Raw genomic sequence first — 27,013 nt, forward strand, 5'->3', positions numbered from 1 at the left:
TTACATACAAAAAAAAGTAAAAAAACGATTTATAATTTAGAACAAAAGGAGTATGCACATTTGGTCCCTTTTATTTTAATAAAAATTTCTAGTAGGGATTTAAACGACACCTCCTGTTTCAAAAAAACAATGTGAACGGGATATCTCAAATCTAGTTGAACCGATTTGATTAAGCCCCTGCTTCTGCATGTGGTTAGGCGCGTTAGCGTGTCGTGGCATGATTAAAACCCTCCTACCATCAGTCTGGTAAGTACACCGGCCGGGCGCCTGAAGACCTGAAACTGTCGGTACAGCTAGCTAGCACACGAATTCAGAAATTCTGCGTGCGGCAATACCCAGACTGCTTTGCTGGACCAAATTGAGGTGCGATTGATAGCGGTCGGTCTTGACCTCCTGTTGTCTGTTGTTTGCGTTCTCAAAAGCCCATGACTGTGACCGCCGACACACTCGTGCTGCCTCTGAACTCTGAAGGCTCACGAATATGAGGTGAGCATGCACAGCTAGTCAGAACTCGCAAGGCAGCGGCAGATACCAGGCTGATGTTTCGTTGTCTAGGCACTCGAGGTCACGAAAATGACGTCGCTACTATAGTTTACATACATGATACGGAGTACAAAAATGCAGTACGTGTTCCTTCCGAGAAAAAAGCTGGATCCAATGGAGTGCACGACAAAAAATAGGAGGAAAAGGGATATATACTGACGCTATGGATCTCATCATTCACCGAAAGATCATAAAGTAGAAAGACACAGGGAGAATAGGTGATCAGAGTAGAGACCAAATTTGCTTGGTCGGCTAGGTGTAACAACCTTGCTTTGTTTCCAACTGAGGACACTAATTTATCGAAAAATTTCAACCTTGAGGGGGGAAAAAAGACGAGTCGTTAACTTACTTGGTGCACTGAAATGAGTAAAAATACATGGGCGGGTGCAGTAGTTTTTTTCCGCGAGTAGGCGCGCGTGCTGTAGCTATGGTGCGTCGCATATGACAATCAGAGAAAAAAAAAGCGTCTAAAAAGTAAAAACTGATTAATGGTATCATGAATCAGTTGTGATACGCGATGGGGATTCTAGCGTCATTGCTGGCGTCACTCATGTAGTTGGTCTACGTAAATTAAGCTAACCATCCTTTTCAGATTCACAAAATGTCGCATCGGAATTCGGCTTTATAGCATAGGATCGGAGTAGTCTCATCTTGATCGGCATTGGTGACCACACGTTCAGAAAAGTCTTTTAAAAACAATAAGTAAAATAAGATACAGTCATTGAAACTGAACAAAGCTTGCACCTTTTAGGTATATATAGGTCGCAAAAAGGTTTGCAGCTGCTTCGTTCTATGGTCGTCGTGAGAAAGCCCAGCTATAAAACATACAAACAAAACGAAGCAAGGGAACATGCTTCTGAAAGCATTACTAGAATATAAGAGCAACTGTTAGCTGGACAGTTTGGTGAAGCCCGTGTTTTTAGCCGTTGTCTCGAATTGAACTCTAAAATGTAATGCAGGTGGATCTCTTCGGCGCAAGATTAGGTTGGACTAACACAGTGAAATCAAAAATAATTAATGAGGGGGCCACATACGATACACAACCGTGCTCTTTATTTGTTTTCTTGACACTTTTAAATTCAACCAAGACAAGTAGAAAACGTGCCTGGATTTCCTGATATGATAGTAGTTTTCTGTGTAAGAACGGCATCAGACTGTCAGACGAGTCTCCCGTCTCCAGGCATTAGTCAGGCCAAGCTTTCACGTCGAAGACAGAGAACCTTATTTTGTCCAGCCTCAGCACACGCGAGTAGAAAAATCGTCGGAGTTCCAGTTTCGGTACTCCACGAGCACGGTTTTAGCGTTTATCATGTTTGCCTCCGTATTCCTGTATTTGTATGACAATTTTGGCATCGCTTGCAAGAGGAGGTCGCAGTCAACAAAAACTTTCAGCAAAGAAATTCCTCTTCAGCACATCGGGCGCACGTGTGGGCTCACCTCAGGTGTTCAATCTGATATTAGCATACCATTACTGAATCTGTCGCCTCCATTAAAAAAAATGCATTACGCCTTAATCCATGATAAAAACGGGACCATGATCGCCAGCTCCACCAACTTGTTCCAAGGCGTCCACAGCTTCCACTAACACGAAAAAAAGAAAGAAGCGGTCGCCACCCTACCCTTACACGATCGAGAGCTCGAAATTCCTCTGATGGCAGGAGGCAACTCGTTGTCGTTGCCCGGGTCCCTGAGCTGCAGGCAGAGCGGGTGAGGTGATGTGCATGCGTAAGCGTAACCTAACCGCAATCTTGGTCGTGGCCTCGTGGGCAAACCAGCTTAACTTTTTTTTAAAAAAAAAAATTGGACAACGCGCAAAAGCCAGCCTCGAACTGGGCTTGTGTGCTGAACACTTCGCAAGCGTGCCAGGATAGGGGAAAGAAATGGGAAGAAGTCCACTTTAGGTCCCTCAACTTTCACAAAAGTCTATTTTTCATCCCTGAACTTCAAAACCGGGTAAAATACATCCCTCAATTTTTGAAACCATGCATATTACATCCATAACATGGTTATGAGCGGTTTTGAAGGCAGTTTTGTCTTTTTCATTTTTATTTATTTTGGCTAGATATTTGTAAAATTATAGTAAATCACATAAAATTCATAAAATAGTAAATATGATTTTGTTGGACTCCAGATAAGTAGATCTACATAGCGAACATATAATATAGTATGCTTGAGTATAAAATTTTTATTGTAGCTTTAGAACTGTTTTTTCTATAATTAATTAGAATAATTCATAGCTATAGTTTGTATGTTAGACTAATTATTATGTTAGAAAAAACATAATTAAATCTATAACTAATTATTATATGTTTAAACTATGGTAAAAAATTCATACTCATTAGATCATGTATAACTTAGTCATAGATTTATTATAATTTAACAAGCATAAACCTAAATAAATCTATAACTAAGTAATACATGATTCAATGAGTATAAAATTTTTACTATGACTCAATCATAGAAGAATTAGCTCACCATATAAATTTCATCACAATTAGACCATAGAAAATGTAGCTATAATTAGTCTAATTAATTACAAAAAAATATAGATCTAAAGATGCATAAAAAAATTTGTACTAGAACATACTATATTATACATTCAATGTGTATATCTACTGATCTAAAGTCCAACAAAATTGAGTTTTCTATTTTATGATTTTTATGTGATTTACTGTGATTTTTCAAAAAAAAATCAGCCAAAATAAATAAAAAGAAAAAGGTAAAACCGCTTTCAAAACCAGGTCAAGGATGTAATGTGCACGGTTTAAAAGTTGAGGGATGTATTTTATCCGGTTTTAGAGTTTAGGGATGAAAATCAGACTTTCGCGAAAGTTGAGAGACCTAAAATAGACTTTTTCTAAAGAAATGTGATGAGAACGAATACCGATTCGTCCTTTTTGCTTTGTGTGAACGACGTGGCGGGAACCTCCCGTTGCCTTGCTTGGTCAGATCCTGCTCGATGCAGACCAGACGTGTGCTCCGGTTGGCCTCCGAGACACTGGTTCTACTCTGGGCCTGGGGCCCCACTAGGGGAGCAAAATAAGGCCCACAGGACGGGAACATGTGTTACAAGGGCCGGTGTCTAACTAGGCCCATGACCCAATCGATCATATTATAAGCAAACGCTTTTTATATATGAGCCTGAAATAGGCTGTTGCATTCATGATGCTTCGTCTTTGCGTTTGGGTTTTGTCTGAATTCGTCCATTCGTGCAGTGGACAGTTGTTGTTCTGTATTAGGGCTGGTAATTGGTCCAAACATCCAAGTATCAAAATGCTGGGCCTCCAATGGGCTGAGGGACCTTGTGGACAATTTTTTTTTTTGTAATAATGTATAAAAATGTCTGGAGCTGGGATGTTTTAGTCCAACAGAGCATGTCTCTTCCTTTGCTAAGCATCTTCTCACTTTCTCCCTTGGGCAAGGGTGTGTGTGTTTCCAAACTTTTTTGGATGAAACATGAGAGGCCGAAACCCCTGCTGAAAAATTAATAAAACAAAGAAAGAACCATGATCAGGAAGGTGTGTGTTTCCGATTGATTCCCAAAAAAAGGAATCTAGGTTGTTTACAGGCAATATAATATAATGCACTGTTGTAACTAGGAACTGACTAACCCTTACATTTACCTATACCCATTCACTCGTGAATGTGTGATTGTGAAGCTGGAACACTTTCATTCCTCGATTAAAAAAATAAACTGTACCCTTATAGAAACTAAGACCAGTCTCAATGCATAGTTTCATGGCACAATTACCAAGATTATAAACTAGCTAACCGAGCCACATGAGTTTCATGGGGATGAAACTCCTCTTTCATCTGATGAAACTACGTCATTTAATGATCCTGCCAAGTCAGCAATTTTACTTATGTGGCACCCTATTTAATGTGCATGACACTCTCATAAAACATGCATTGAGACTGACCTAAGGCCTTGTTTAGTTCACCCCAAGACCAAAAACTTTTCAAGATTCTCTATTACATCAAATCTTGTGGCACATGCATGGAGCATTAAATATAGATAAAAATAAAAACTAATTGTACAGTTTACTTGTGAATCACAAGATGAATCTTTTGAGCTTAGTTAGTCCATAATTTGATAATATTTGTCAAATAAAAATAAAAGTACTACAATATTCGAAACCGAGCCTGTTTGCTGGTCTGAAAAGTTAAGCCTGAAATTAAGCTGAAAAAGAAAAAAAGAAGTCACACAAAGAAAAATAATGAAGCAGGTACGAAATAAACATGGGGTGCTATAGTATTCATGTGCTTCAGCCTGAACATCCACAATATTGGCCTTGTTTAGTTCCGAAAAAATTTCGGATTTCGCTACTGTAGCACTTTCGTTTTTATTTGACAAATATTGTCCAATCATGAACTAACTAGGATCAAAAGATTCATCTCGCGATTTACAGACAAACTGTGTAATTAGTTTTTGTTTTCATCTATATTTAATGCTTCATGCATGTGCCGTAAGATTCGATGTGACGGAAAATCTTGAAAACTTTTTGAATTTCGAGGTGAACTAAACAAAGGCCTGAGATTCCAAAGCAGAGGACTAGACATCATGTTTGATGCGACTCAAAGGCATGGCGCCTGTTTCAGTCGGTCGATTGTTGTACAGGCAAGCTGCGCGCATCGTCCACGGACGAGACAGGAGACCGAGACCCCATCAATTTGACGCAACCCTTTCCGTTACGCTCGTGAAAAGAGCACGCCACACCTCCGTGCCAGTGCCAGTGCCGTGGATGAACAGCTAGCGCCGTCCGGACGATGATAATCACAGGTGTTCGCCTTTTTCTGAAGTCGCTCTCGCTCCTGCCATGATGGAGGTTGCTTTGATGATTACTGCTGGCTCTTCGATTATGCGTTACGCAGCGCTCCAAGATGCATCAGATTATTATTATGTCATTACGCTAAGTTCCTGTACCGAGCATAGTATGTGGTGGGTTCTGATCGATGTGCATAGTTGTGACTCGCTCACGTTGTGATTTAGCAAGAGTGTTAGTGACGCCGACACGATCCGCTTTTCCATGTTGTCAAGCGTCCTCGCTCGGATCTCGGCTACCATTTGCTGCTAGTCACAAGCAGTACTCGCAGTCGCAGTGTCGCACAGGCACGATACCATCAGCGGCGTCGGATACCCCCAGATCTCACGCGCCCCACCACACCCCACACCCGCGCTGCACACACGCCGAGTGCCACTGTCCCCCCTCGAGGCCTCGACACCACCTCGGTCGGCTACCCATCCACCCGCCCAGCCGCGTCCGTCCGTCCGTCCATGGCGCGCCCCGGCAGCCGCCGCGCCCGCCGCCCGCCGCCTCCAGCCAGCCCGGAGCCGCGGGCGGCAGCAGCCACTCCCCCGCGGCCCGGGTCCGCGTCACGCCGCCGCGCCCGCAGAGTCCGCGTCCAGAGCCCGTCTCTCGCGGCCGTCCGCCGGGGCCCCGCCCCGCCGCCGCCGCCGCACCCTCCTCCGGACACCCCGCCGGTCCGGTGGCCACTGGGCGCGGGCGCTCGCTCTGCCTCCCGTCCCGGCGCGGGCGCTGTTGCCCTATCGGTGAGGGAGATCGCCGCGGCGCTGTGGCGAATGCAGCCGCCGCAGGCGCCGCCGCCGCCGCCGGGGCCTGGGACTGGGACTGGGACAGCGCGACGGAGTAGGGCTCAGGTGAGCTTGCATGCCGCGAGATCTCTGACAGTGATGTGCTTGTGTGTCGAGATTGTTTTGTTCTAGGGTTGTAGGTAGATGGCGCTACTTTGGTAGCGTAGCAGCTGGTGTCGCCGTGTCGGTGGTGCACACAACTGACGCTTTTGGCACATAGCTCATCATTTCCTGTAGTTTTTGAGAAATGTCGGTATCGAATTGTTGGGGGTTGGGCGGTTGGCTGTGTCGGGTACAGACGCGCTGCTTCTCTTATCGAAGCTGCATAGATTTTGCAGACTCATTTCGATCTGTTTAGGCATACCTCACCCCTTCGGTTAAACTTGCATTGTGGCTTTCCAATGGTGGTGAAACCTTTATTGTGTGTGCAGTGTTGGTGTTTTGCTCAGACTTAGAGAAAAATGCTAATGTTTGTGCATCCATGATGAACAATTTCATGATTATAAGGTCAAGTTGTGCTGAAACGTTATGTTTGATAATTGATATCATTCTAAACCAATCTCTGAGTCCAACGGTTGGAGGGATGTTCTTTGAGTCTTCTAGGAAACCGGTGCTATGGAACATCCTTATAGATCAGGTTTAGGGATACTCACCCACATCGAGCAAACTTTCCACTTGTGCATTGGAATCAGTTTGTAGATGTTGATATCCAGCTGACACTTTTAGGATATGGCTCCATTTTCTGTTATTAAAAGGACAATATTATGCTATTTTGTCGTATGCTAGATCTAGTTAATTCAGTTTTTGGTTCGGTCCATTTTACCTATTCTTTTGTTCAGGTTATTGATTTGACTTTTAGATCTGTTCATCATCATTTCAACCAAAATGATAGAGGTATTTCAACCAATGACATGATATAAGTACTCTTAGACTTGTAGTCTTGTTTGAGTGTAGGCGTATAGGTATTGTGGCCCAGTGGTCCCTGGATAGCCTTTTTCAATTGCTATTCTAATTGTTTGATGAAGCTAGTCTACCTTGTTAAAGAAAAGTTTAACGAGGGCATCAATATTAATTAGGAAGCAATGCTTCAGCTGATTATTACTTCTCTATGTCGTATTGCCCATTTCACATGCATTCCCATAATAAGTAGATCTTTCCTTTTTCTTGATGTAACTGTTCAGCTAACAATTCATGCATTGGAAACTGCAGTCCAGTTCAAAGCGCCCACACACGCCTGACCACTGTCAGCAATATAAAGCAGTTATCCAGGGCAGGACAGGGAATAGGACTGTTAGCAATATCCCACATGAGGTACACTACTTTCATAACTAAAGTATGTTCTGAAGGAACAGTCATTGTAAAATCTTTATTACCAAGTCCTTTCTGATCTGATACATTATGTTTCCTGCAAATAGATTGAAGCTCATTCTGCAGTGCGTCAAATAGAAACAGAAATGGCAACAAAGTGGAACCATCAATTCATGAAAGCTTCCCAGGGTGCAGATTATGGTTACATTGAACACAATCAGAGGGATGCTGGTGGAGAAATCTATTCACTGAGGGAGGAGCTTATGGTAGCTCAGGACCGGATTCATCAGCTTGAAGCAGAGTGTCGATCTACAAAGAAGCAGCTTGATCACTTGGTGAAGAATATTGCAGGGGAAAAGGCTTCTTTCAAGAGCAGGGAACATGATAAGTTTCACCACATCTTAGATGCAGTTAAGGAAGAACTGAACCGGGAGAGGAAACAGCGACAGCAGGCAGAAATGATGAATTCCAAACTGCACAATGATCTATCTGAGATGAAGTTTGTTGCGAAGCGTCATTTGCAAGATTATGAGAAGGAGAGGAAGGCACGGATGCTCATGGAAGAGGTTTGTGATGAATTAGCGAAGGAGATCGCAGAAGACAAAGCTGAGGTTGAGGCTATGAGAAGTGAATCGATGAAGATGAGAGATGAATTGGAGGAAGAAAAGAAGATGCTCCAGATGGCTGAGGTTTGGCGTGAAGAGAGGGTGCAAATGAAGCTTGTTGATGCAAAATTGACACTTGAAAATAAGTACTCTCAGTTAAGCAAACTTCAGAATGAACTTGAGGATTTCCTTTATTCCCAACCAGGCTGTAATATGGAAAAAGGAACGGTCAGGGAAGCAGAGAGGCTCAAAGAAGCCATCTGCTTTTCGATGATAAATGGTATCAAGGAGTTCTCTTACAAGCCCCCTCCCCCTTCAGAAGACATTTTTGCTGTATTCGAAGAACTCAAACAAAGAGAAGATACTGCTGAGAAGGTGATTGTGCAATGTAACGGAAATAGGCCCAAGAGTCGTGCATCAAGAGCCCATACAGCTAGTCCTGAAACAAACATGTTCTTGGAGAATCCACCAAGCAGATATCGCAATCAGCCTTTCACCCGAAATGAGACGGCAGAAGATGATAGTGGATGGGAAACTGTAAGCGAAGTTGAGGAGAATGGTAATTCACCAGGAGGAAGTGAACCGTCTGTAAATGGATTCTGTGGAGAAAATGGTGCTTCCGTGAGTGGAACTGATTGGGATGAAAACTGTGACAATGATCAGGCACGTAGTGAGATCAGTGAGGTTTGTTCAACAACAGCTGGTAGGTCTCGGAATAAAAGATCATTCGTTGGACTATGGAGATCATCAAACACTGTAGACATAAAGAAAATGGGATCCAATACACTCAATGGTAGATCATCAAATGCCAGGATGTCAAATGTCACTGAATCTCCTGACCTGAAGAACAGTGAAGTGTGTGACAGTCCGCACATCACAGGGCAATGGAGGCCAGACCTGCTGAACCCGGACATCGTCCGAGCTATAAAAGGATGCATCGACTGGCCCCGAGGAGTGCAGAAGCACAGCTTGAAGTCCAAGATTCTAGAGGCAAGGATTGACGGCAGTAAGGTCCAGCTGCGTCAAGCGTTAAAGCAGAAGATATAAGCATGGTCAGCGGGTCACATTCTTGAAGGAAAGAAAGAGATCATGATGCTTCTGCTAGTGGGGTTTCAGTTGGACTGCTGGAGGCCTGGTTCTGGCAGCGCCCCGCGAGAGGAATTTCAGCAGCAGTAGGTGTTAGATTTGACCGTACCCAATCGATGCCTCACGGCCCACCTGCTTCCTTAATGAAATTGTTAGCCCAGTGCCCGTTGTAATCACGCCTGTCCTGTGTAGAAATATTTTGATCAATAAGCAATGAAATCATTCGACCACACTAACCGATGTCTTGTAGGCTATGTCTGGGCCCTAAATGGCTAAATTTGTTTCCGTGTTAAGGTCCGTGGTGTTCTTACTTCCTGTGGTGAAAGGAGTGTATAGAAAATAGTTATACTGTGTGTCCTGAATGAGCTAGTAGGCTAAACTATAGTGCCGAAAAGAGAGTACCTCCTACCAACGGAAGTGCAAAGTGGTGTTTATGTCATATGCTGTGTGCTATACCCTCTTGTGTTTGCCCTGTGTGTTCGTCAACATTCAGCAGCCAACATTCGGTGGTACTTTTTAACGAATGAATAATATTTTTCTCTAACAACAAATTAATATAAGCAACAGTCAAATTTTAGCGAAACGAAATTGCTGGCACTCCACCTGCAGAACAAGTTTGAAAGAAAAAAAAAACTGCGGCTAGAACGAACACGGCACCGGTGACTTGTGTTGCCCTACGGTCTACGCGGCTTACGGCCACGGCCGTTCATGGAAATTGCGAAGCTGCTGCTTGCGGCTTGGGCATCTGAAAATGAAACGTTAGAAAGCAGACTAGGAAGTGAAGCGCATTAGTACTGCTAGGAATATAATGGCACACACGCAAGGAAGAAGAATATGGTGCGCCCTGTGATGAACCCCCAAAAAAACGCTCTAGAAGGACGTGAAAGCGATCGTCATGAAAATTTGTTACTCTGAGCTCACATACCCAACGAACTAAAAAAGATCTTTTGAACAGTTGACTGATGAAAAGCAGTCGCCTACTGAAGTGCTCCACCTGTCAAGAGCCAACACCAATACCTCTCGCCAGAGTCACAGTCGAGCGCATATGATTCAGCCTTTCCGAGAGGTCCCCCGCCCGGCATTGTCCAGTTGCAAATGCCCATCTCTCCGGATGTCCTCGCGTGTCGTGTCGTGGACCATCCGCGGACGCAAGCAGAAGCAGAGCAGCACCGCACCGTATCGCATCGCATCGCATCGCATCGCATCGCATCGCATCAGTTCGTCTCACCACCCCCACGCCCAGCCGGGCTAGCCGACCACGCACCACACACCTGTCTCGGCCTCTCGTCCGGAAAAAAGCAGAGCCGGAAAAGCAGGGCGGAGAAAAGAGAAAAACACGCGCCACACTAGGCACGACGGGCGGTCCCGGGTCCCGGCGCAGGCGCAGGAGCACGGCCCCGTCACGGCACGAGCGGCGAGAGCGCATCAAACAATCCGACCTCCCGTGCGTTGTATGTGCCCCTGCCCTGGCTGCCCGGCGCCGTGCCTATACTACAGCGACGGCTGCCAACCAGAGCCAGGCTGCGCGCCCATAGTGGTGGGCGGGTGGTGGTACGTGTCACGGCCCGGCCGGCAGACGTGCAGGCATTCAAAGACGACGTGACGCAGCAGGATGAGAGGTTGGCTGATCCGCGGGTAGGTGTTCAGGTCCGGCGGTTCTAGCTACAACAGCTCTCGGCTCTCGCGGGCGGATACCACGTGCCCCTTGTGGTTGGCGACTTGGCGGGGCCGTTCGCTGTTGGGGTCCCATCTTTTTGCGGTGGTTGCTTCGGCGACAAGAGTTCATTCATCGTGTGCGCTCGTCCTGTGTGTAGGCGACAGGTGTGAGGAGCAGGAGCGCCACCTGGTTTGATTGGAGTGCGTTGTAGTATATCTATCCACAAGCAGTTCTTGAACTGGTTAACCGTGGACGTGCTGGCATGGGTGATGGGAATTTATTTTTTTGAAAGAGACAACCGTGTTGGTATAGGATTTGAGTAGATCTTTTTGAAGGCATATAAGGAATGACAGGTGTTTGAAGAGGGTCAAGACGACTTTTGATTGTGAGAGCATGCATATATCCAATCAAATGATCTGAGAAACAAGAAGAAGAATCAGTAAACATTTGGATGGATCATGGATGGGGTTAAAACCAGAGTGAACAGAGACACTCTGGTGTCTCTCGTGCAAGAGAAAAATACTGCTAGACTGACAGATTTGACAAATTAAACCTAAGCGAACAGGTTCATGCACCGTGAGGCGTCGTAGCAGCCTAGGGGAACTTGTGAACTCTCCTGTTTGATTGTATGCCAAAACTTGCCATGCTATATCTTAGGTACGCTGTAGTTTTTCAGGCGTGCGTTCGGTTTTTCACGTCAGTTGTGACTTCAAATTTTCTTATCCATATGGCTGTGGCTCCACATGGCACTGACTTATCTTCTGGCTCTCGGTGGCAGCCACACTTTGATAATATATTGATTGTGTCCATTAAACAGGCTATCTCATTCACGTCTACCCCGACTTCTTTTCAAATAATCATCCAAGCATAAAAAGAAGTACAGTAATCCACAAAGGACACCGGAATGGCCTAGAGGTTTTTAGCTGCTGCTGGTGGTGGCGATGTCAAATCGCACATCATGATCATCGTCCTTGATTGGGACGAACAAGCAGGCCCGCCCGGCAAGGTCCGCGCCGTTCGTGCATTTTTCTATCTATCTACAGAAAAGAAAAAGAAAAAACGAGGACACATTAATTTCCTCGGCACGGCTCCACTCCACGCCTCACGCGTCACGTATGCACGCGTACCCCGCCCACACGGTCACGCACGCACGGGAGATGGTACGATACGACACGACCCCTAAACCCCTACGCTGCTGCCTGCTGGCGCCTGGCACGCACGCACGCTTTGATTCCCCACCGGCGGCGAGTGGTCCGAGAATCTTGCCAACCTCGACGATGACCTCGCACCCTCCTCCTCCTCCATCCTTTGGTTTCCGCCCCTCGTCGGACCAGTTCAGCCTCACCAGTCACCACCACACGCGAGACAGTGATCGACACGCACAGGCCAAAGCCTGCCCCGCCGCGAGAGCCGAGACGAGACGAACGAGCCTGTCGCGGCACGGCGGCAGCACACGTTGTTGGCCAGGCCGCAAAGAAACCCCCGGGTCCTCCTTACCTTGGTCCTCGTCCTAGCTAGGTCCCCAGTCCGTCGCGCCGCGGGCGATGGATCGATTGGAGTGGGAGCCGAGCCGCACGGCGCCCTCCCCGTGCCGTCGTTTTCCACCCACCGCACGGAGACCGCAGCCGCTCCCGCGCTTCCATGTCCACGTATACCCCAGTCCGCCTCCGCCCGCACAGGCACAGCGCCCGCTCACTACCCGCACGACGAAAAGGGGGGGGGGGGGGGGGGGGGGGGGGGGTGGGGGGTGCCCGCAGGTCGCAGCGCTGCTGTCCGCCCGACACCTGCTCCTATGCCAGGCTGCCTAGTGCTCATGCTCACCCCCAGCCCGGAGCTGTGGCAACACGTTTGAATGAAAGGTACCGATGCGGTTTGGCCGTGACCGGCGCCTCCTACAGCGACGGACGGACGAGATGGGCCGGCTGCCCGCCGAAATGATGGGGACGCCCCTGTAAAAGGCCATGCCAAAGGGCTGCAGTGCATTGGCCATTTATATCTGCGGCGCCGGGCGAGGGCGCGTAGCCAGCCTAGACCCTGGCTAGCTGTTGCCCTGTTGCCGTCTACTAGCGGACTGCTCGCGGCAGCAGAGTGCACGGCAGCATCAGGCATCGGCGACGGCGAGAGCGTTGGCAGCAAAGCCTATTTGCCTGTCTGGCTGTCTGTCTCCAAGCTTGAAGCCCACCCAGTTGGTGTTGTCCGGGACATCATCACGCACGCGCAGAGCTGACACTGGAACGACTGAACATGGCTGGAGATCCGGGGGACGCGCCGGAGGTGGGGGAAGGTGGCATACGCTCTGTGCTCACCATGGGCTCGCTCGTCGATCCCTCCGGGAACGAGGTAATCGTCAGTCTTAGTTCATGTTCTACATCTGCTTCTTCGGTTGTCTGTCTCTGTAGCCCTCTGTTTTCTGCTAGTAGTGATTTGGCTTTCGATAGTAAGGTTCATCACTCTTTTCTCCTTCTGTTTCTTTTACTCCTACGTTTGATCTATAAAGCACCAAGTTAACACAAGGTTTGCTATATGTGAAACGAGCAGTGTGTTTGCAGTTTTCTCACTCCTCTTTTCGTATGTTGAAATCATGTGCAATCTTGCTTCATGCTAGAAAGGATTTGGCACATGCAAAAGTGAAGATAAATCTAATAGGAGATCGATAACACACACAAAAACACATGCTAATAGTCATGTTTTGTGTTGCATGCAAGTATAAACTTTGTTAGACAACGGATCCAAGTTAATCAAGATATTGCTTTTGAGGGCTTCAGATTTAAAGTTTAACACTGTTTAAAGTTTGGTCTCCTATAGTCTTATCAGACTCCAGTGGTTGAGCTTTAGATAAAAGTCTAAAGCAACTAGAAGTTTCAGAATTTCCTTTTTTTTTTCAAGAAGAAGAAAGTTTTTTTTTTCAAGTTTTTCATATACTTCTTCTACGTACAATCTGAAAGCCCTGTATCAGTAAGATCTGCTGAAGTCTTAGCCTCACAGTTCTCGATCATGCCACCAGCTAAATGTAACTTTTCAGAAACTTCATCTCTAATAAACCTTCAAAGTTAAGGCCTCTATACATTCTACTTTAGTAGGGTTTGGGAACAGGGATCTTAACGCTAAATATAACACGTACTGATGTGAGCCTTTACCTTGAACTAGAAGTGTGGCATCATTATTGCGTACGTGCCTATATATGCGTACAAACTCATCTTTGTTCAGCTAAATATATATAACACTGCACTGATGTGAGCCTGTACTGTACAGTTTCATCAGAATTGTGCCACGCGCAACAGCTGAAAAATCGATCATACTTTTTTTAATCTCACCTATAACAACATCATCACACGTGCTCATGTTGGGACCTCTAAACTGCCACGTACTCCTTTTATCACTTGTACGTACAATCGAACCAGAATATATGCACCATTATCTGTCTCTTGTACTTTTGCTAACCGTTCAGTTCACTCTGTTCCTACCTACGACAAGAATCAGAATCGCACTGTGCAGATTGAGTTTTTCTCCTGGTCTGGCAGTGTCATTCTCTCTATTTTCTTTTCGAAATCCATGTCTCTGTTGCTCATGTGAATTATCACGATCAAAACGCCAAATATGTCTTCCTGCTGGCAGGTTCAGTTTCCAGAGATCGACGGCAAGATGATCGGCCTCTACTTCGCGGCGAACTGGTACCCGAAATGCGAGGCTTTCACCCCGGTGCTGGCCGCGGCCTACGAGCAGCTCAAGGAGCGCGGCGCCGGCTTCGAGGTCGTGCTGGTGTCGTGCGACGAGGACCGGCCGTCGTTCGAGCGGTTCCACCGAACCATGCCGTGGCCCGCCGTGCCGTTCGGCGACCTCCGCTGCAAGAAGCGCCTCAGCGAGAGGTTCCAGGTGGAGGGCATCCCGCGCCTGGTGGTGCTCGCTGCGGACGGCGCGGTCGTTCACCCGGACGCCGCCGACCTCGTGCACCGCTACGGCGAGAGAGCGTTCCCGTTCACGGCCGCGAAGGTGGCGGAGCTGGAGGCAGACGACCAGCGCAAGTACGCGTCCCAGACGCTGGAGAAGCTCTTCTCCATCAACGGGAAGGAGTACGTGAACGGTGCCAATGAACAGGTAACGTGTTCTCGAACGCAAGCGGCAAGCTAGCTAGCTATCTAGCTAGAGGGTGCCTGCCATGAGCTAGCTAGCTTGGACGGGCATTATTGTTGTATGCCGCCGTTGATCGTCCACCCGTACGTACGTACCGTACGTCGACTATCCCGGCTGTACGTTGGCCTATAGCTCACCGCGGCTAAGGGCTGCAGGTCCCGATCTCGAGCCTGGTGGGGAAGACGGTGGGGCTCTACTTCTCCGCTAACCATTGCGCGCCGTGCATCAAGTTCACGACGAAGCTGGCGGCCATCTACAGCAGCCTCAAGGGCAAGGCGGAGGACTTCGAGATCGTGTACGTGCCCATGGACAAGGAGGAGGACGGGTACCTGCGCTCCTGCAGAGACATGCCGTGGCTCGCGCTGCCCTACGACGGCGTGCCGTCGCGCGCGCTGGCGAGGTACTTCGACGTGCGGGAGATCCCGACGCTGGTGGTGGTCGGGCCCGACGGCAAGACGGTGACGCGGGACGGCCGCAACCTGGTGAACCTCTACTTCGACATGGCGTTCCCGTTCACGGACGCGCAGATCAGGCTGCTGCAGGAGGCCGAGGACGAGGCGGCCAAGGAGTACCCGCAGTCGCTGCGCCACCGGGGACACAGACACGAGCTCAGCATCGTGTCGGACAAGTCCGGGGGAGGACCCTACATCTGCTGCGAGTGCGAGGAGCAGGGGCTCGGCTGGGCGTACCAGTGCATCGCCTGCGGCTACGAGATACACCTCAGGTGCGGCCAGAATGCGGAGGGCGGCGGCGCAGGAACTGCTTAGCGACGACGAGTTAACAGCGTCAACACTAATATCTATCTAGACTGCTGCATGCATACTGGACATGGTTCTATGTTTGTTCCCAACAAACCGTCAGCTTGCTCTATCAAGGCTGATGCTAAAGTAGTAAAATAGATGAGAAATGGCCTTCCTTGTAAGGTTTAGGTGGTTAGCAGAGTGCACATGAAAAGAAATGAAGCTGCATCCTCGGCGGCAGGTGTTAAGCAAATCTTGCTGCACTGCCCAATCAATCTACTTATGCATGAAGGATTGCTTCGGTTCAGAAGTACATCCAGTTTGTCCGGCTAAAGCGTTAGCCAAAGAAAACAAACAGATTCCAGACCACAACATAAGACAAGCGTACAGAGCCGATATGAAGGGCAAATACATACAGATCAGAAAGCGCATGAGAAGCGATCATAAAATAACACGGATTGGAAAGCTTTTAGGTGGAAGATCATAATAATTCATGGACGAACCCAAACAGCAATCTCTCTTGTTATTCAATATCAGTAGACGGTTCCCCAGACAAACGATACTTTCATGAAGGTAACACTTAGAAAACATACTGCAAGTACAACTTGCATCAATACCAGTCTTCTCAAATCAAATAGTGACACAGGTTCAGATGAATAACTACTACTGATATTGTGAAGGAGCTTCAGAAACTTCAATACTTGGTATCATATATGATAGCACTCACAAACACTTAAACGTTGCAATCTAAAAACCGTGAATCTTGATGCTCTCTTTCTTCACTATTCCAGCCTAACGAAAACAAATATGAATTATGATAAGAGTCAGAAAAAAAATATGAACTAAAACAACAAATATGTGCGCTGGTGTTATAGAACTTACCTCAACTAGAAAAGTTGCAACATTTTTACGCTGATCACCTTGCAGTTGAATGACCTACAATATACATCAGACAAATGAATTATCAATATGCCATTTATAGATGATAAGAGAAGTTATAGTTAAACCAATAAAAGGAAGTGAGTACCTGGCCTAGCTCTGGATCCTGGACTACAGTACCATTGCAGCAGAACTCTTTTTTGAGATCCTTGAGGATCTTGTTGTAGCTGTACTCTTTCTTCAAGCCCTGAACAGTTGTCAGACTCTTTCTTCCGTTGCGCTGCTGAATTCGCACGTGCACATAGTCCTTTGATCCAGCACCAGCACTGGAGTCCTCAGCATTTGCCTCTGCAAACGGATCTACAAGGAAAACACAAAGTTATCACCTTCTGGCTTCAGATTGTGCTCAGGCCTGGACACATAAGTCAAAATAAGCTTATTGCATTGGAAGAAAACCAAATGAACAAAGCCAATATAACCCAATAACCAATGAATGCACATAGCCTCGCTAATAAGGACATGTATATCATTATCACCTCAGGTGGAGGTCATTACTGGATATTATGCACCAATAGAACTGCACGGTACACCACTTAAGACAACCAGACTATATCTGCAGATTATTTCGGGTTAAGAGAACAAGGAAAGAAACTAATAAGTGATCTACTCTTGGTTGAACCTATTTAAGAACAATTATAATCAGTATAAATGTTTACTATTTCAATGAGAAAATATATAACAAAAAAATGTTAGAAAAAAGGATGTATACCAAAAGCAGATGGAAGCTGGACGTCGAGATCAGACATGAAACTTAGTTCTTGAGTTTGATTAGTCCCCAAAGAGATCACTGGGTTTGACTAGTCAATCTGGGTGTATGAGCTGCAAACCATAATACCATTCCAATCAATCACTGTATGCAGTCATAAAGGAATAAAAGAACTTAAATTAAATGTACAACTCAACTCAATCATCCAATATCCAGGGTGATACAGGAACAGCAATTCACGACAAAATGCAAAATCTCATATTGACTAAAATACTCCATACACAAGAAGACAAATCTAACAAGATAATACCTATAAAGTTAAATGCTCCAGCTGCCCTTAAACTTAAGGTTGTGTCATATAGGTTCATTAAGTTTGTTCTGGGTCCCTAAACTTGTTAAGTGGTACACCACAGGACCATAGCAGCCACCTGGACATTTCTTGTTGATGCGACATGCTAGCGTGGCATATATTTTTATATTTAATAACACTTCAAATTTATTTTTCTATTGAAAATAGACAATGGGCTGCGACATGCAACTCGTGGAGCCATGCGACCTTTTGCAGCAGCAGGAAAGGGAGGAGCATGAAAGAGCCGAAGGAGAAGGGATGATCTATTTTCAAAGGGAAAAATAAATGCGAGGGTCAGAAATAAATAAATACATGCCACTCCAGCATGCCACATCAGCAGAAAATGATCACGTGGCTGGCAACCTGGCATGGAGCATCACTTAACAAGTTTAGGGACCTAGAAATGTATTTTTAAAGTTTGTGGACCTATCATGAGGTAAGAAATAAATAGGCTGAATGGACACTGAAGCCAAACGATGTTTTCCATACCTAACTGATGGAGGTGCTATTGGGATGATAACCAAGGGCAGATCAGAACAAAGACAGGGAAATAAACCACACAGTTCAGAGTTATTTGAATGAAATATTCTAGGATAAGGGTTCAAAAGATCCAATAAAATTTTCCTCTTTTGTTGGTCAGAATAGGCTAGAAAGGCACATGACAGAACTGAAGTACAACTTTTACCAACACAGTAGCCTGAGGTGACGTTCTGGATTGACTAGTTGCTAGCTTGCTATCTCCCTGCTATAGTGGTGGTCCAAAGCAGAGTAACACTTTAGTGGAGGCTGATAGCATGTCATCGTCTTGTTTCCCTTATCTAGAATGCTGTTCTAGTAAAAAACATCTGTATTTCTGTTCTGCGAGTAATGGAAATGGGGCTGCTCTTTCCGTTGTATGAGTAATGGAAATGGGGCTAGCCTCGAGTCACAAATAATGTAGCCCGAGGTGACTTAACCATACACGCAACTTGCCTCTTATATGATAGCTACAGATAACCATAACCAAAACTGTGTTCTCTGCTTATTAACAACAGGTTTCAACTCCCAGGAATTCTCAGTTATTTCAGCAGGTGAAGATATCATTTACAGATACCCACCATTCGATATGCAACTCTACATGTAAAATCTGCATAGGAGTTCCTAAATTGCAATACAATTTAGTTGTGGTGTCGATCGTTCTACGAGTCAGAAGATACACCTTATCATATACATACGTCTAGATGGAACGAGGAATCAAGGATACCAAAACACGGTAACCAAATCATGAAACTGTATCGAATCACAAACCCAGGTGGTGGTGCTTGATTTGAGGGAGGTTCCCCAAAATCGATCCGCCAAGGCGCCAACCCATCGCCACCCTCCCCGACACCACCAAAACCCGATCGGAGCAAACATTCTCCACCTTAACAATCCAACGCACATATTCCCCGAAACAGCCCCGAGACCTGCTCGATTATATTCCTCGAAACAGCCCCGAGATCTGCTCGATTTGGGGCGAGATTACGACCGCAGAATCCGACCGCCCACAGATCAATCAAGAGATGGAGGAGCTCATCATCAGGTCCTCCAAATTCTAAGCTCGGAAACACGGAATTGATCGGGGAAGAGAAGGGAGGAGGGAGGAGGCATCACCTTGGTAGGTGGCGCCGCCGGCGAATCGAGGGAACAGGGCGATGCGACGACTCGGACGTAGAACCGCGCGCTCTCTGTTTCTGGGTCCTCCCGCTGGTCGACCGCCCGGTTGGTTATAGCAGGAGGAGGAGGCGTGCGCTTGCCTGCTTGGATGAACCGACAATAGGATCAGGATTCGGCCCACTCGATTCCCCTTGTGGGCTTAGGTGAAATTAAGTGGGAATCAATTGAGGGTTCTCAAGTACTGTAGTTTTAGGCCCACTAGTGATCTTGGTGGGCTGGTGCCTATGAAACTTGTGCTGGCTCTACCCAAATTGCAATGCCGAAAAAAAGTCCCAACCAACAAATACGGCCCGACAAAAACTGGGCTCCCATGAACTCATGAACATCTCGAATTTTTGGTAGTTTCTCCAAAAAAAATCTCAAATTTTTGGTTTGAATCTGACCCGATGTTATGATGGGTTGATATTTTTTTTGGGTGGGGGTGCGGGCTTTTTCTATTATCTTAGAGCTTTGTTTACTTCCATCCCAAAATCTAAAAATTTTAAGATTTTCCGTTACATCGAATCTTTAAACGCATGCATGAGTACTAAATATAGATGAAAATAAAAACTAATTGCACATTTTGATCGAAATTTACGAGACGAATCTTTTGAGCCTAGTTAGTCTATGGTTAGACAATAATTATTACAAACAAATGAATGGCCTATGAACAGTTGTAGTCTGGATCTTGTTGGTATCACTTCTCTAGCGAGGCATAGAGTATGTGTCAGCAGATAAAAATGCAATTAGAAATTAGAACGAAATGTAAATTTTCAATTGACTAGGAAATGAAGAAAGGTCCCAACAGAACTGCTCGCCTCGTACCCAACCGAAACTTTTTTTTAAAAGATCTGAAACATAGCTGTCATATATTATTAAGGAGAGGGAGAATTACATGCGCAAGTAGCCCAAACAGCTTTCAGGTTTGACAAACTGTAAAGTAGGGCATAAAAAACTAAAAAGACTCTTCACATTCTAGACATACAACGAGAGGCCCCCAACCGAAACTTGCCGCAGAGCTCCTAACGCGTTCGATATATATAATGGCCGCAGCTTCCTCTCGAGAAAATTACTATTGGTGACAAATCATTCGCTAACACAAGTGGTCAGGTTTGATATAATGGCTATAATATCTTCTCTCTGTGTCCTTATGTGCCTGAGATGAGATGAATAATGGTTGATTTTTTTTAGGGAAGATGAATAACGGTCGAGTGGAAGATGAGTGTACGCTCAACATAGTACATATGACCTCCAATAGAGTACATATATGTGAGACCTATTGTTGACACTCAAAATTATCTAGAGTGTGTAATAGACATCACGTCATAATGAACATCTGTCGTAAAGATGGTCAGAAAGCATATTTGGATCACCACATTAAGTGTAGAAAATGACCTTTCAGATGTTGAACCAGCTAAAGCCGCCTTAGACAACTCTTATATCGGCTAAGCTGACTTGTCTAACTTTTTCAAATGCAAGAATATACTTCACTATTGTGTTTTTCTCGTTGAGCTGATCGAAAAACATATATAGATCGTCTTGCTTGGAGTTCGGATGAATTAATTATGAATTTCGGAAGCTTTTCATCCGAAATTTCTAACAGAGTCCTCCAGTCGGCTAAGCCGAGTCCTCTAGTTTTCAGTCCAAAAATTTCTACTGGGATAAAACCAACCCCTCTATATACACAAATGGATCATGGCCAATTGAGTTCCTACTATCCAATCAATAGACAAACCAATCTACTCAAACCCTTTTACTCTCTTCTCAAATCTCCATGTTGTTCATCCCTTGATCCACAACCAAGGATGGCGCTCTAAGCCGGCTGACCTAGGGCGACCCGGCAATGTCCTTGCCTTGACGGGATCCCTCTCGAGTGAGAGCTTTGATGGTTTCTTTGCTAGTTTGCATGAAAACTAGCCGGTTATTTATCACGCAAGCACAGTAGTTACCTTTTGGTGGCTTAGCTTGTAAATCTCTTTGTTCTTCACCACGAAAGAGTGACATCCTTGGTACGTTCTGTGGTGGCTCGGGCGTACAAGGTCCCTGTTGCTATATGATTTGGATCATATCCAACGACAACACTTAGGTGGTAAGAGAGGTATAGCTTAAATATGAACACTCTCTTCTAAAAACTTATTAGCGCTATCTAAACATCGAATAAGTCTCTTTATTTTTGGTGCTGTTGTTATTGATAGTCTTATAAACCTTAAATGGATTTCGCATTAGAAGCACAATGCTTACCCTACGGCCTAATTTTTTATTTTTTGGCCTTTTTTTTTGAAAAAAATTCACGTTTAGCCCCTTCTGGAACTTAAACTCATATTTTGACCCAGTGGTTCGGCGCCAGGACTCGTGGCTCCGAGGTTACACAGCTCGGCGCCACAGATCTTAGCTCCGAGTTGGTTACTCGCGTACAACCTGGCATCCTATGTGGCGTTGACGTGGCTGGTAGCTCGGCGCCACAGATCTTGGCGCCGAACTCGGAGCCACAGATCTTGGCGCCGAGCTCGGCGCCACAGATCTGGGCGCCGACCTCGCACACTTAGACCCCAGCGCCCGTGAATCCTTCTCTGGCGCCCGTGACCCGAAAGAAATTTTACTGTCCAAGCCGTTGCCCCGTCGCGCCCCCACCGTCGTGCCCCCCCCCCCCCCCGCGGTCGCGCGCGCCGTCCGTCGCGCTCCCGTCGCGCCCCCGGCGTCGCGGCCCCGCGCGTCGCGGCCCCGGCGTCGCGCCCCCGCCGCCCGTTGCTCCTCTGTCTCGGCCGTCGCCCACCCGCTGCCGCGCGCCCGTCGCGCCACCGGCGTCGTGGCCCCGGCGTCGCGCCCCCGTCGCGCCCCCACCACCCGTCGCTCCTCCGTCTCGGCGGTCGCCCCGTGGAACCGGCGTCCACGGCGGCCCCCGCTGCTAGCCGGCGTCCACGGCTGCCCTCCAACCAATTCCCGCCTGTGTAGGTATCTGTAGAATGTAGCTAATTATTTTATTTGTTTATATATATAGGTAATTCAATCTTAGCTATTTAGTTTTATAGTCAGCGCATATATTTAGTTATATGCAGTTTTACCAAATTGAGATAAATATTTATTGATATAAGGATGTTTCGCAAATTTAGATACATATTTAGCTTATTTAGCTAGTTGGGCAATGTAGGTACCAGATGTAGTTATTAGGTTAGTAATGTAGAGTTAGCTAGTTAGATAGCTATGTAGTTAGTTTTGTTAGTAACTTAAGTATGCCATACTTAGGAACTTTTTTGTAATACAGTTTTTACTTTGGAAGTTGGTTTGAAAATATATTTGTGTCGGTGACATGACATAATCTGGAATCCATAGTGCTTTAATTGATAGACAAATATAGAAACCAAACTAAGATAAAAATTGCAATTCTCGGTTATTATCCTCGCTTTGTTCATGGTATTTGTAGTTAGTTTTTTAGGTGTTATATGTAGGAAATGCAGTAAGCACATATATTTATATACTTATTATGTAATGTAGAGTTAGGTAGTTAGATAGGTATGTAGTTAGGTTAGTTAATAATTTTAGTGTATTAGACCAGTATTAACTTTGGTGTTTTGCATACCACCTAGATGGACAACGTAGTCAACCTTTTTTATGGAGGAAGTGTGAAGGAAGATGAGTTTTGGAATGTTAGTTTTGTTGGAATGCAAAGGGTTCCTCTCATGTTCGATGATCGGCCATTATTTTCTGAGGTGCTTAGCAGTGCTCGTGATGAGCTTAAGTGCAATGCTAATGAGGATGACATCTCAGTTGAGGGGGTACTTCACTATGGTAAATCGGGTCGTATTTTTAGGCGGTTGGTCCCCATTGCATCAGAGGCTCAATGGGACAAATATGTGAAAACTGTGATGAAGAATGACTTTCAATGTTTGGATTTGGTAGTACGGAAGTTGTCCAATAATCTCTCCATTCATGGGTATGCATCCCCTAATGGACGTTCACCCACTCATGAGTTGTTGCCAGAACGAGATAATCTGCCAATCCTTGAGCCTCTATTACCGAACCGCGAGGTGGATGGGGAAGATGTGGTTGCGGTGCCTGATGCTCAATCTGCTCCGGATGAGGTTGGTGTATGTCCTAGTGTACGTGCCTCATTTGGCGCTGCTGATGGTTTTGCTACCCCTCAGGAGATTCCTTTGACCCAGAATCATCCTAGTAAGTGCGCCCTTCACACATTGTTTTTTCCTATTCTTCATTACTTTCCTTGTCTCAAAGGTAGCCATGTTTCTGGTTTAAATGCAGGAGACAATCCTGATAATGATGGTTGTGCCCCTATTCGTCCATCAACCAACATGGACCCAGGGTTTATAGCCTCTAACAGCGTGGATGTTGAGATTGTGGATGATGAGGAGCCTTATGGCACAGCAAGGGCTGTTCATTGTGATGATGACCGTCCCGTTCCAAATTTGAGTGAACAAGAAATGGAGCTCATCAGACGTTTTTGTCCTGATCGTGATCCACTCATTCTTGAGTTTAGCTCCCTTAGTCATTCACAAAATGCTTATGGTCAAGGAAGAGATGATGAGTTGGTAGAGGCTCCTGAGCCAGGCGATAGTGTGGAGATTCAGAAGGGCATGGTCTTCAAGGACTTGCACGCTTTAAGGAGGTGGTTACAGGACTATTCTGTGAGACGTAAAAGACCTTTCAAGGTGAGGCACTCCTATGTGGAGCGCCGTTACACGGTGGTGTGTGAAATGGCGGATTGCAATTGGAGGGTCTGTGCTTGCAAACAAAAGGCCACAGGGAAGTTTAAGATCACCAGAATTGTTGGTCCACATACTTGTGCTCAGACGGATTTACAACAGAAGCACCGCCAGTTGACCTCTACCCTCATTGCCAGCGCGTTGTACACAACTTTGAAGGAACAACCAAACTTGAAGGTTAGGACAATTATGGACATGGCTCGGAAAATTTTCAAGTATGACATAAAGTATGGTAAGGCATGGAGGGCAAAGCAACGAGCCTGGAAGATGATATATGGGGACTGGGAGGAGGGGTATGAACAGTTGCCAGCAATGTTCAATGCAATGAAAGTAGCAAATCCAGGCATGCATTATGAGTATATCCCAAGGCCGAATGAATGGAAGGATGGGAGGCAGATATTCTTTCGAGCATTTTGGTGCTTTCCTCAGTGCATTGAGGCCTTCAGGCATTGTCGTCCGGTGTTATCCATTGATGGTACATTTTTGCTTGGCAAGTACATGGGCACACTTTTGGTAGCCATTTCCTGTGACGCGGACAATGCATTGGTTCCTTTAGCTTTTGCTCTAGTGGAGAGAGAGAACAAAGATAGTTGGGGCTGGTTCATGCGGCTTGTTAGGATACATGTCATTGGCCCTCATAGGGAGGTTGGTGTCATATCTGATAGACACCAAGGAATACTCAGTGCAGTACAAGAGCAGATTCCGGGGTATGCACCATTGCACCACCGTTGGTGCACTCGACACCTTGCAGAGAATTTACTTCGGAAGGATGGAACCAAAGATAACTTTCCCCTTTTCGAGGAGGTTGCCCGCATGCTTGAGGTTAAATTCTTTGAGGAGAAGTTGGAGCAGCTACGAACGACAACGAACGTAGAAGGTAGGCAATGGCTAAGAGGATTGATGAGAGAACCGGAAAAATGGACAAGAGCATATGATGATGGTGGATGGTTATGACATAGATGCTGAACTCCCATTTATACTACACTTTTGCAGTGCTGCATTTGGAATGATCCTATTCCCATTTATACTACACTTTTGCAGCAACTATTTTGCACTCTGTAATATAATAATATTATAAAATGCCACCTAGTTCCAAATGCTCAAAAAAAGTCCGTAGTTGGTCTAAATATTCCTGGTTTGCTGCTAGTATGCCACTTTCTGCAGTTTCATCATATAAAACTGCAGCATGCCACTTTCTGCAGTTTCAAATATTTCTGGTTTGCAGCATGCCACCTAGTTCCAAATGCTCAAAAAACGAAAGTAGTTGGTCTAAATATTCCTGGTTTGCTGCATGGGTCATGCCACTTTCTGCAGTTTCATCATATAATACTGCAGCACCAAAAATAGTAGTTGGTCTAAATATTCCTGTACTCCTCCAGTGTCTCCTATGTTTGCTCATTATACACAAAAATGCTGAATTGGGAAACATGTTTAATTTACTGAATTGGGAAACATGTTTTAAGCCTACAAGTTTTTATCATTTTCATAATATTTTGACTATTTACTAGCAGCAAACCATGTACTACACTATTTTAAATTATTCGCATTCGAATATTTGCTGAATTATTTTGACCGGGGAGCTTCCATGATGTTGATGTGCCATTTAATACAATATTTGCTCAGCTGCATGTAATCAGGAATGACCTAATTTATCTCTATACAACTCAGAGGCTAGCACGTAGGCTAAGGCGCGCTGCACGTCGTTGTGGTTGTGGCACTAGCACGGCGATGGACATACACGAGCCACATGCACAGCAATGGGAACCATGGCCCATCAACAGTGCTACATTATACAATCATGACATCAGTTGATCAGTCATTTCATCATCTCATTTCAACTATTGTCTAAAGGTTCTGGAGGACAAAGCTCATCCCGGGGAACTGTCGACACTTTCCAAGTCAATAGACTTGAGGACGACGAGGAACAAGAAGAGGAGACCGAAGACCATGGCTATGATGAGCTTAGCGACTCTGAGCTCCCGGACGCTCCTACGGATCATCCAACGCAAGGTGCAGAAACGAGGCGACGCCGTCCGCCGTCAAAATACACTCCAGGAACCGGAGCTCTTGGCCATAAGGGAAAGGGTAAGAGAAGGCTGCGTTCGGGATGACTTGTTGGTTCATACTATATGGTCTTCTTGTACTGTCATTATTTTGGGTGTCTGGAAAGTGTGGAAACTTGTACGGACTACTTGGGACTTTATGGACATTCTAAAACATTGTTGCACATGTCATGATGGTTCAATCCAAAAATTTGGTTGTGATGGTTTATTTGGATGACTAAATGTTTGCATTATATTATGAGTTATGTATGTAATTGTGGATGCTCCTAAATCAAGGGAGGCTCTTGCAATTTTTTTCTGACAAACAATCAGAAGTTTGCTATTTTCATAGGGTGTGGTGTTTTGACGTGGAGTTGGGCCTTCTACATGATGTCACGGAGCTGTTGTTTGACAGCATTACTGTTGGTTTGGTTCAAAATTTATTGTCAGGCTTATATATAAATAAACATGATCGGATTTTTTGACAGCATTATGCTTCGGCGAAAACTGTTTGTGGTTGAGTTTGTGGTTGAGCCTCTGGTTTCTTAGTGCAACCAACATTTCACCTTGCTTTTTCTCGAACTGGCGCCCAAGTTATCTTTGTTTTGTTGTTACCTAGCAGCCTTGGATGTGGCGCCTCACTTTTTTGGTAGCCCTGAACGTAGGCATTTTGTACATGAATATAGACTTTTCAGAAACAGTGAATGAATCTAGGCTTTTCATTGAATCATCACGTCTCGTTAACTTTTATTTCAGCTACTTCAACTCTTTTCATTGCCTCTTCAATATTTAACTCAATATAATGATTACTAAAAACAAAACCATTAACCAAAGTGATAGGTCCAATAACATTCTATATGGAAATAAAACAACACATTCCTAAAGTCATTACATGATAACAAATTGCAAAGTCCAATAATAA

At 45.6% G+C, this 27,013-nt stretch overlaps 5 protein-coding genes across 5 annotated transcripts; 4 read left to right on the plus strand and 1 right to left on the minus strand.

Moving 5' to 3' along the window:
* On the plus strand, window positions 5,697–9,412 carry LOC8082388. The gene is made up of 3 exons (XM_002456427.2): window positions 5,697–6,202; window positions 7,346–7,447; window positions 7,552–9,412. Exons 1-3 carry the CDS (start codon window positions 5,819–5,821, stop codon window positions 9,094–9,096), a joined length of 2,031 nt encoding a protein of 676 aa, XP_002456472.1. The 5' UTR covers window positions 5,697–5,818; the 3' UTR covers window positions 9,097–9,412.
* Window positions 12,758–15,976, plus strand: LOC8055234 (probable nucleoredoxin 2). The gene is made up of 3 exons (XM_002456428.2): window positions 12,758–13,132; window positions 14,408–14,887; window positions 15,079–15,976. The coding sequence occupies exons 1-3, from the start codon at window positions 13,037–13,039 to the stop codon at window positions 15,688–15,690; spliced, it is 1,188 nt and encodes a 395-aa protein (XP_002456473.1). The 5' UTR covers window positions 12,758–13,036; the 3' UTR covers window positions 15,691–15,976.
* Window positions 16,151–19,438, minus strand: LOC8055235 (protein translation factor SUI1 homolog). Its single transcript, XM_002458585.2, has 5 exons — window positions 19,290–19,438; window positions 17,312–17,421; window positions 16,691–16,902; window positions 16,546–16,599; window positions 16,151–16,455 (listed from the first exon to the last, which is right to left on the minus strand). The coding sequence occupies exons 2-5, from the start codon at window positions 17,346–17,348 to the stop codon at window positions 16,411–16,413; spliced, it is 348 nt and encodes a 115-aa protein (XP_002458630.1). The 5' UTR covers window positions 17,349–17,421; window positions 19,290–19,438; the 3' UTR covers window positions 16,151–16,410.
* LOC110433753 (cyclin-dependent kinase inhibitor 1C-like) lies at window positions 18,154–22,293 on the plus strand. Its single transcript, XM_021456317.1, has 2 exons — window positions 18,154–18,159; window positions 21,784–22,293. Exons 1-2 carry the CDS (start codon window positions 18,154–18,156, stop codon window positions 22,291–22,293), a joined length of 516 nt encoding a protein of 171 aa, XP_021311992.1.
* On the plus strand, window positions 22,904–25,059 carry LOC8082389. The gene is made up of 3 exons (XM_021456318.1): window positions 22,904–23,501; window positions 23,589–24,926; window positions 25,043–25,059. The coding sequence occupies exons 1-3, from the start codon at window positions 22,916–22,918 to the stop codon at window positions 25,057–25,059; spliced, it is 1,941 nt and encodes a 646-aa protein (XP_021311993.1). The 5' UTR covers window positions 22,904–22,915.

The sequence above is a fragment of the Sorghum bicolor genome, chromosome 3, assembly GCF_000003195.3.
Source record: "Sorghum bicolor cultivar BTx623 chromosome 3, Sorghum_bicolor_NCBIv3, whole genome shotgun sequence".
Taxonomy (NCBI): domain Eukaryota; kingdom Viridiplantae; phylum Streptophyta; class Magnoliopsida; order Poales; family Poaceae; genus Sorghum; species Sorghum bicolor.

What these genes read in the sequence shown, in the direction of transcription:
- LOC8055235 (XM_002458585.2), bottom strand. Translation starts at nt 17,348, where the DNA reads ATGTCTGATCTCGACGTCCAGCTTCCATCTGCTTTTG. An exon ending in CCAGCTTCCATCTGCTTTTG is followed by an intron (nt 16,903 to 17,311) that starts GTATACATCCTT and finishes TTTTCCTTGTAG; the next exon opens with ATCCGTTTGCAGAGGCAAAT. An exon ending in AGGATCCAGAGCTAGGCCAG is followed by an intron (nt 16,600 to 16,690) that starts GTACTCACTTCC and finishes TGTATATTGTAG; the next exon opens with GTCATTCAACTGCAAGGTGA.
- LOC8082388 (XM_002456427.2), top strand. Translation starts at nt 5,819, where the DNA reads ATGGCGCGCCCCGGCAGCCGCCGCGCCCGCCGCCCGCCGCCTCCAGCC. An exon ending in CGCGACGGAGTAGGGCTCAG is followed by an intron (nt 6,203 to 7,345) that starts GTGAGCTTGCAT and finishes TGGAAACTGCAG; the next exon opens with TCCAGTTCAAAGCGCCCACA. An exon ending in TTAGCAATATCCCACATGAG is followed by an intron (nt 7,448 to 7,551) that starts GTACACTACTTT and finishes TCCTGCAAATAG; the next exon opens with ATTGAAGCTCATTCTGCAGT.
- LOC8082389 (XM_021456318.1), top strand. Translation starts at nt 22,916, where the DNA reads ATGGACAACGTAGTCAACCTTTTTTATGGAGGAAGTGTGAAGGAAGAT. An exon ending in TTTGACCCAGAATCATCCTA is followed by an intron (nt 23,502 to 23,588) that starts GTAAGTGCGCCC and finishes GTTTAAATGCAG; the next exon opens with GAGACAATCCTGATAATGAT.
- LOC8055234 (XM_002456428.2), top strand. Translation starts at nt 13,037, where the DNA reads ATGGCTGGAGATCCGGGGGACGCGCCGGAGGTGGGGGAAGGTGGCATA. An exon ending in TCGATCCCTCCGGGAACGAG is followed by an intron (nt 13,133 to 14,407) that starts GTAATCGTCAGT and finishes TCCTGCTGGCAG; the next exon opens with GTTCAGTTTCCAGAGATCGA. An exon ending in TGAACGGTGCCAATGAACAG is followed by an intron (nt 14,888 to 15,078) that starts GTAACGTGTTCT and finishes TAAGGGCTGCAG; the next exon opens with GTCCCGATCTCGAGCCTGGT.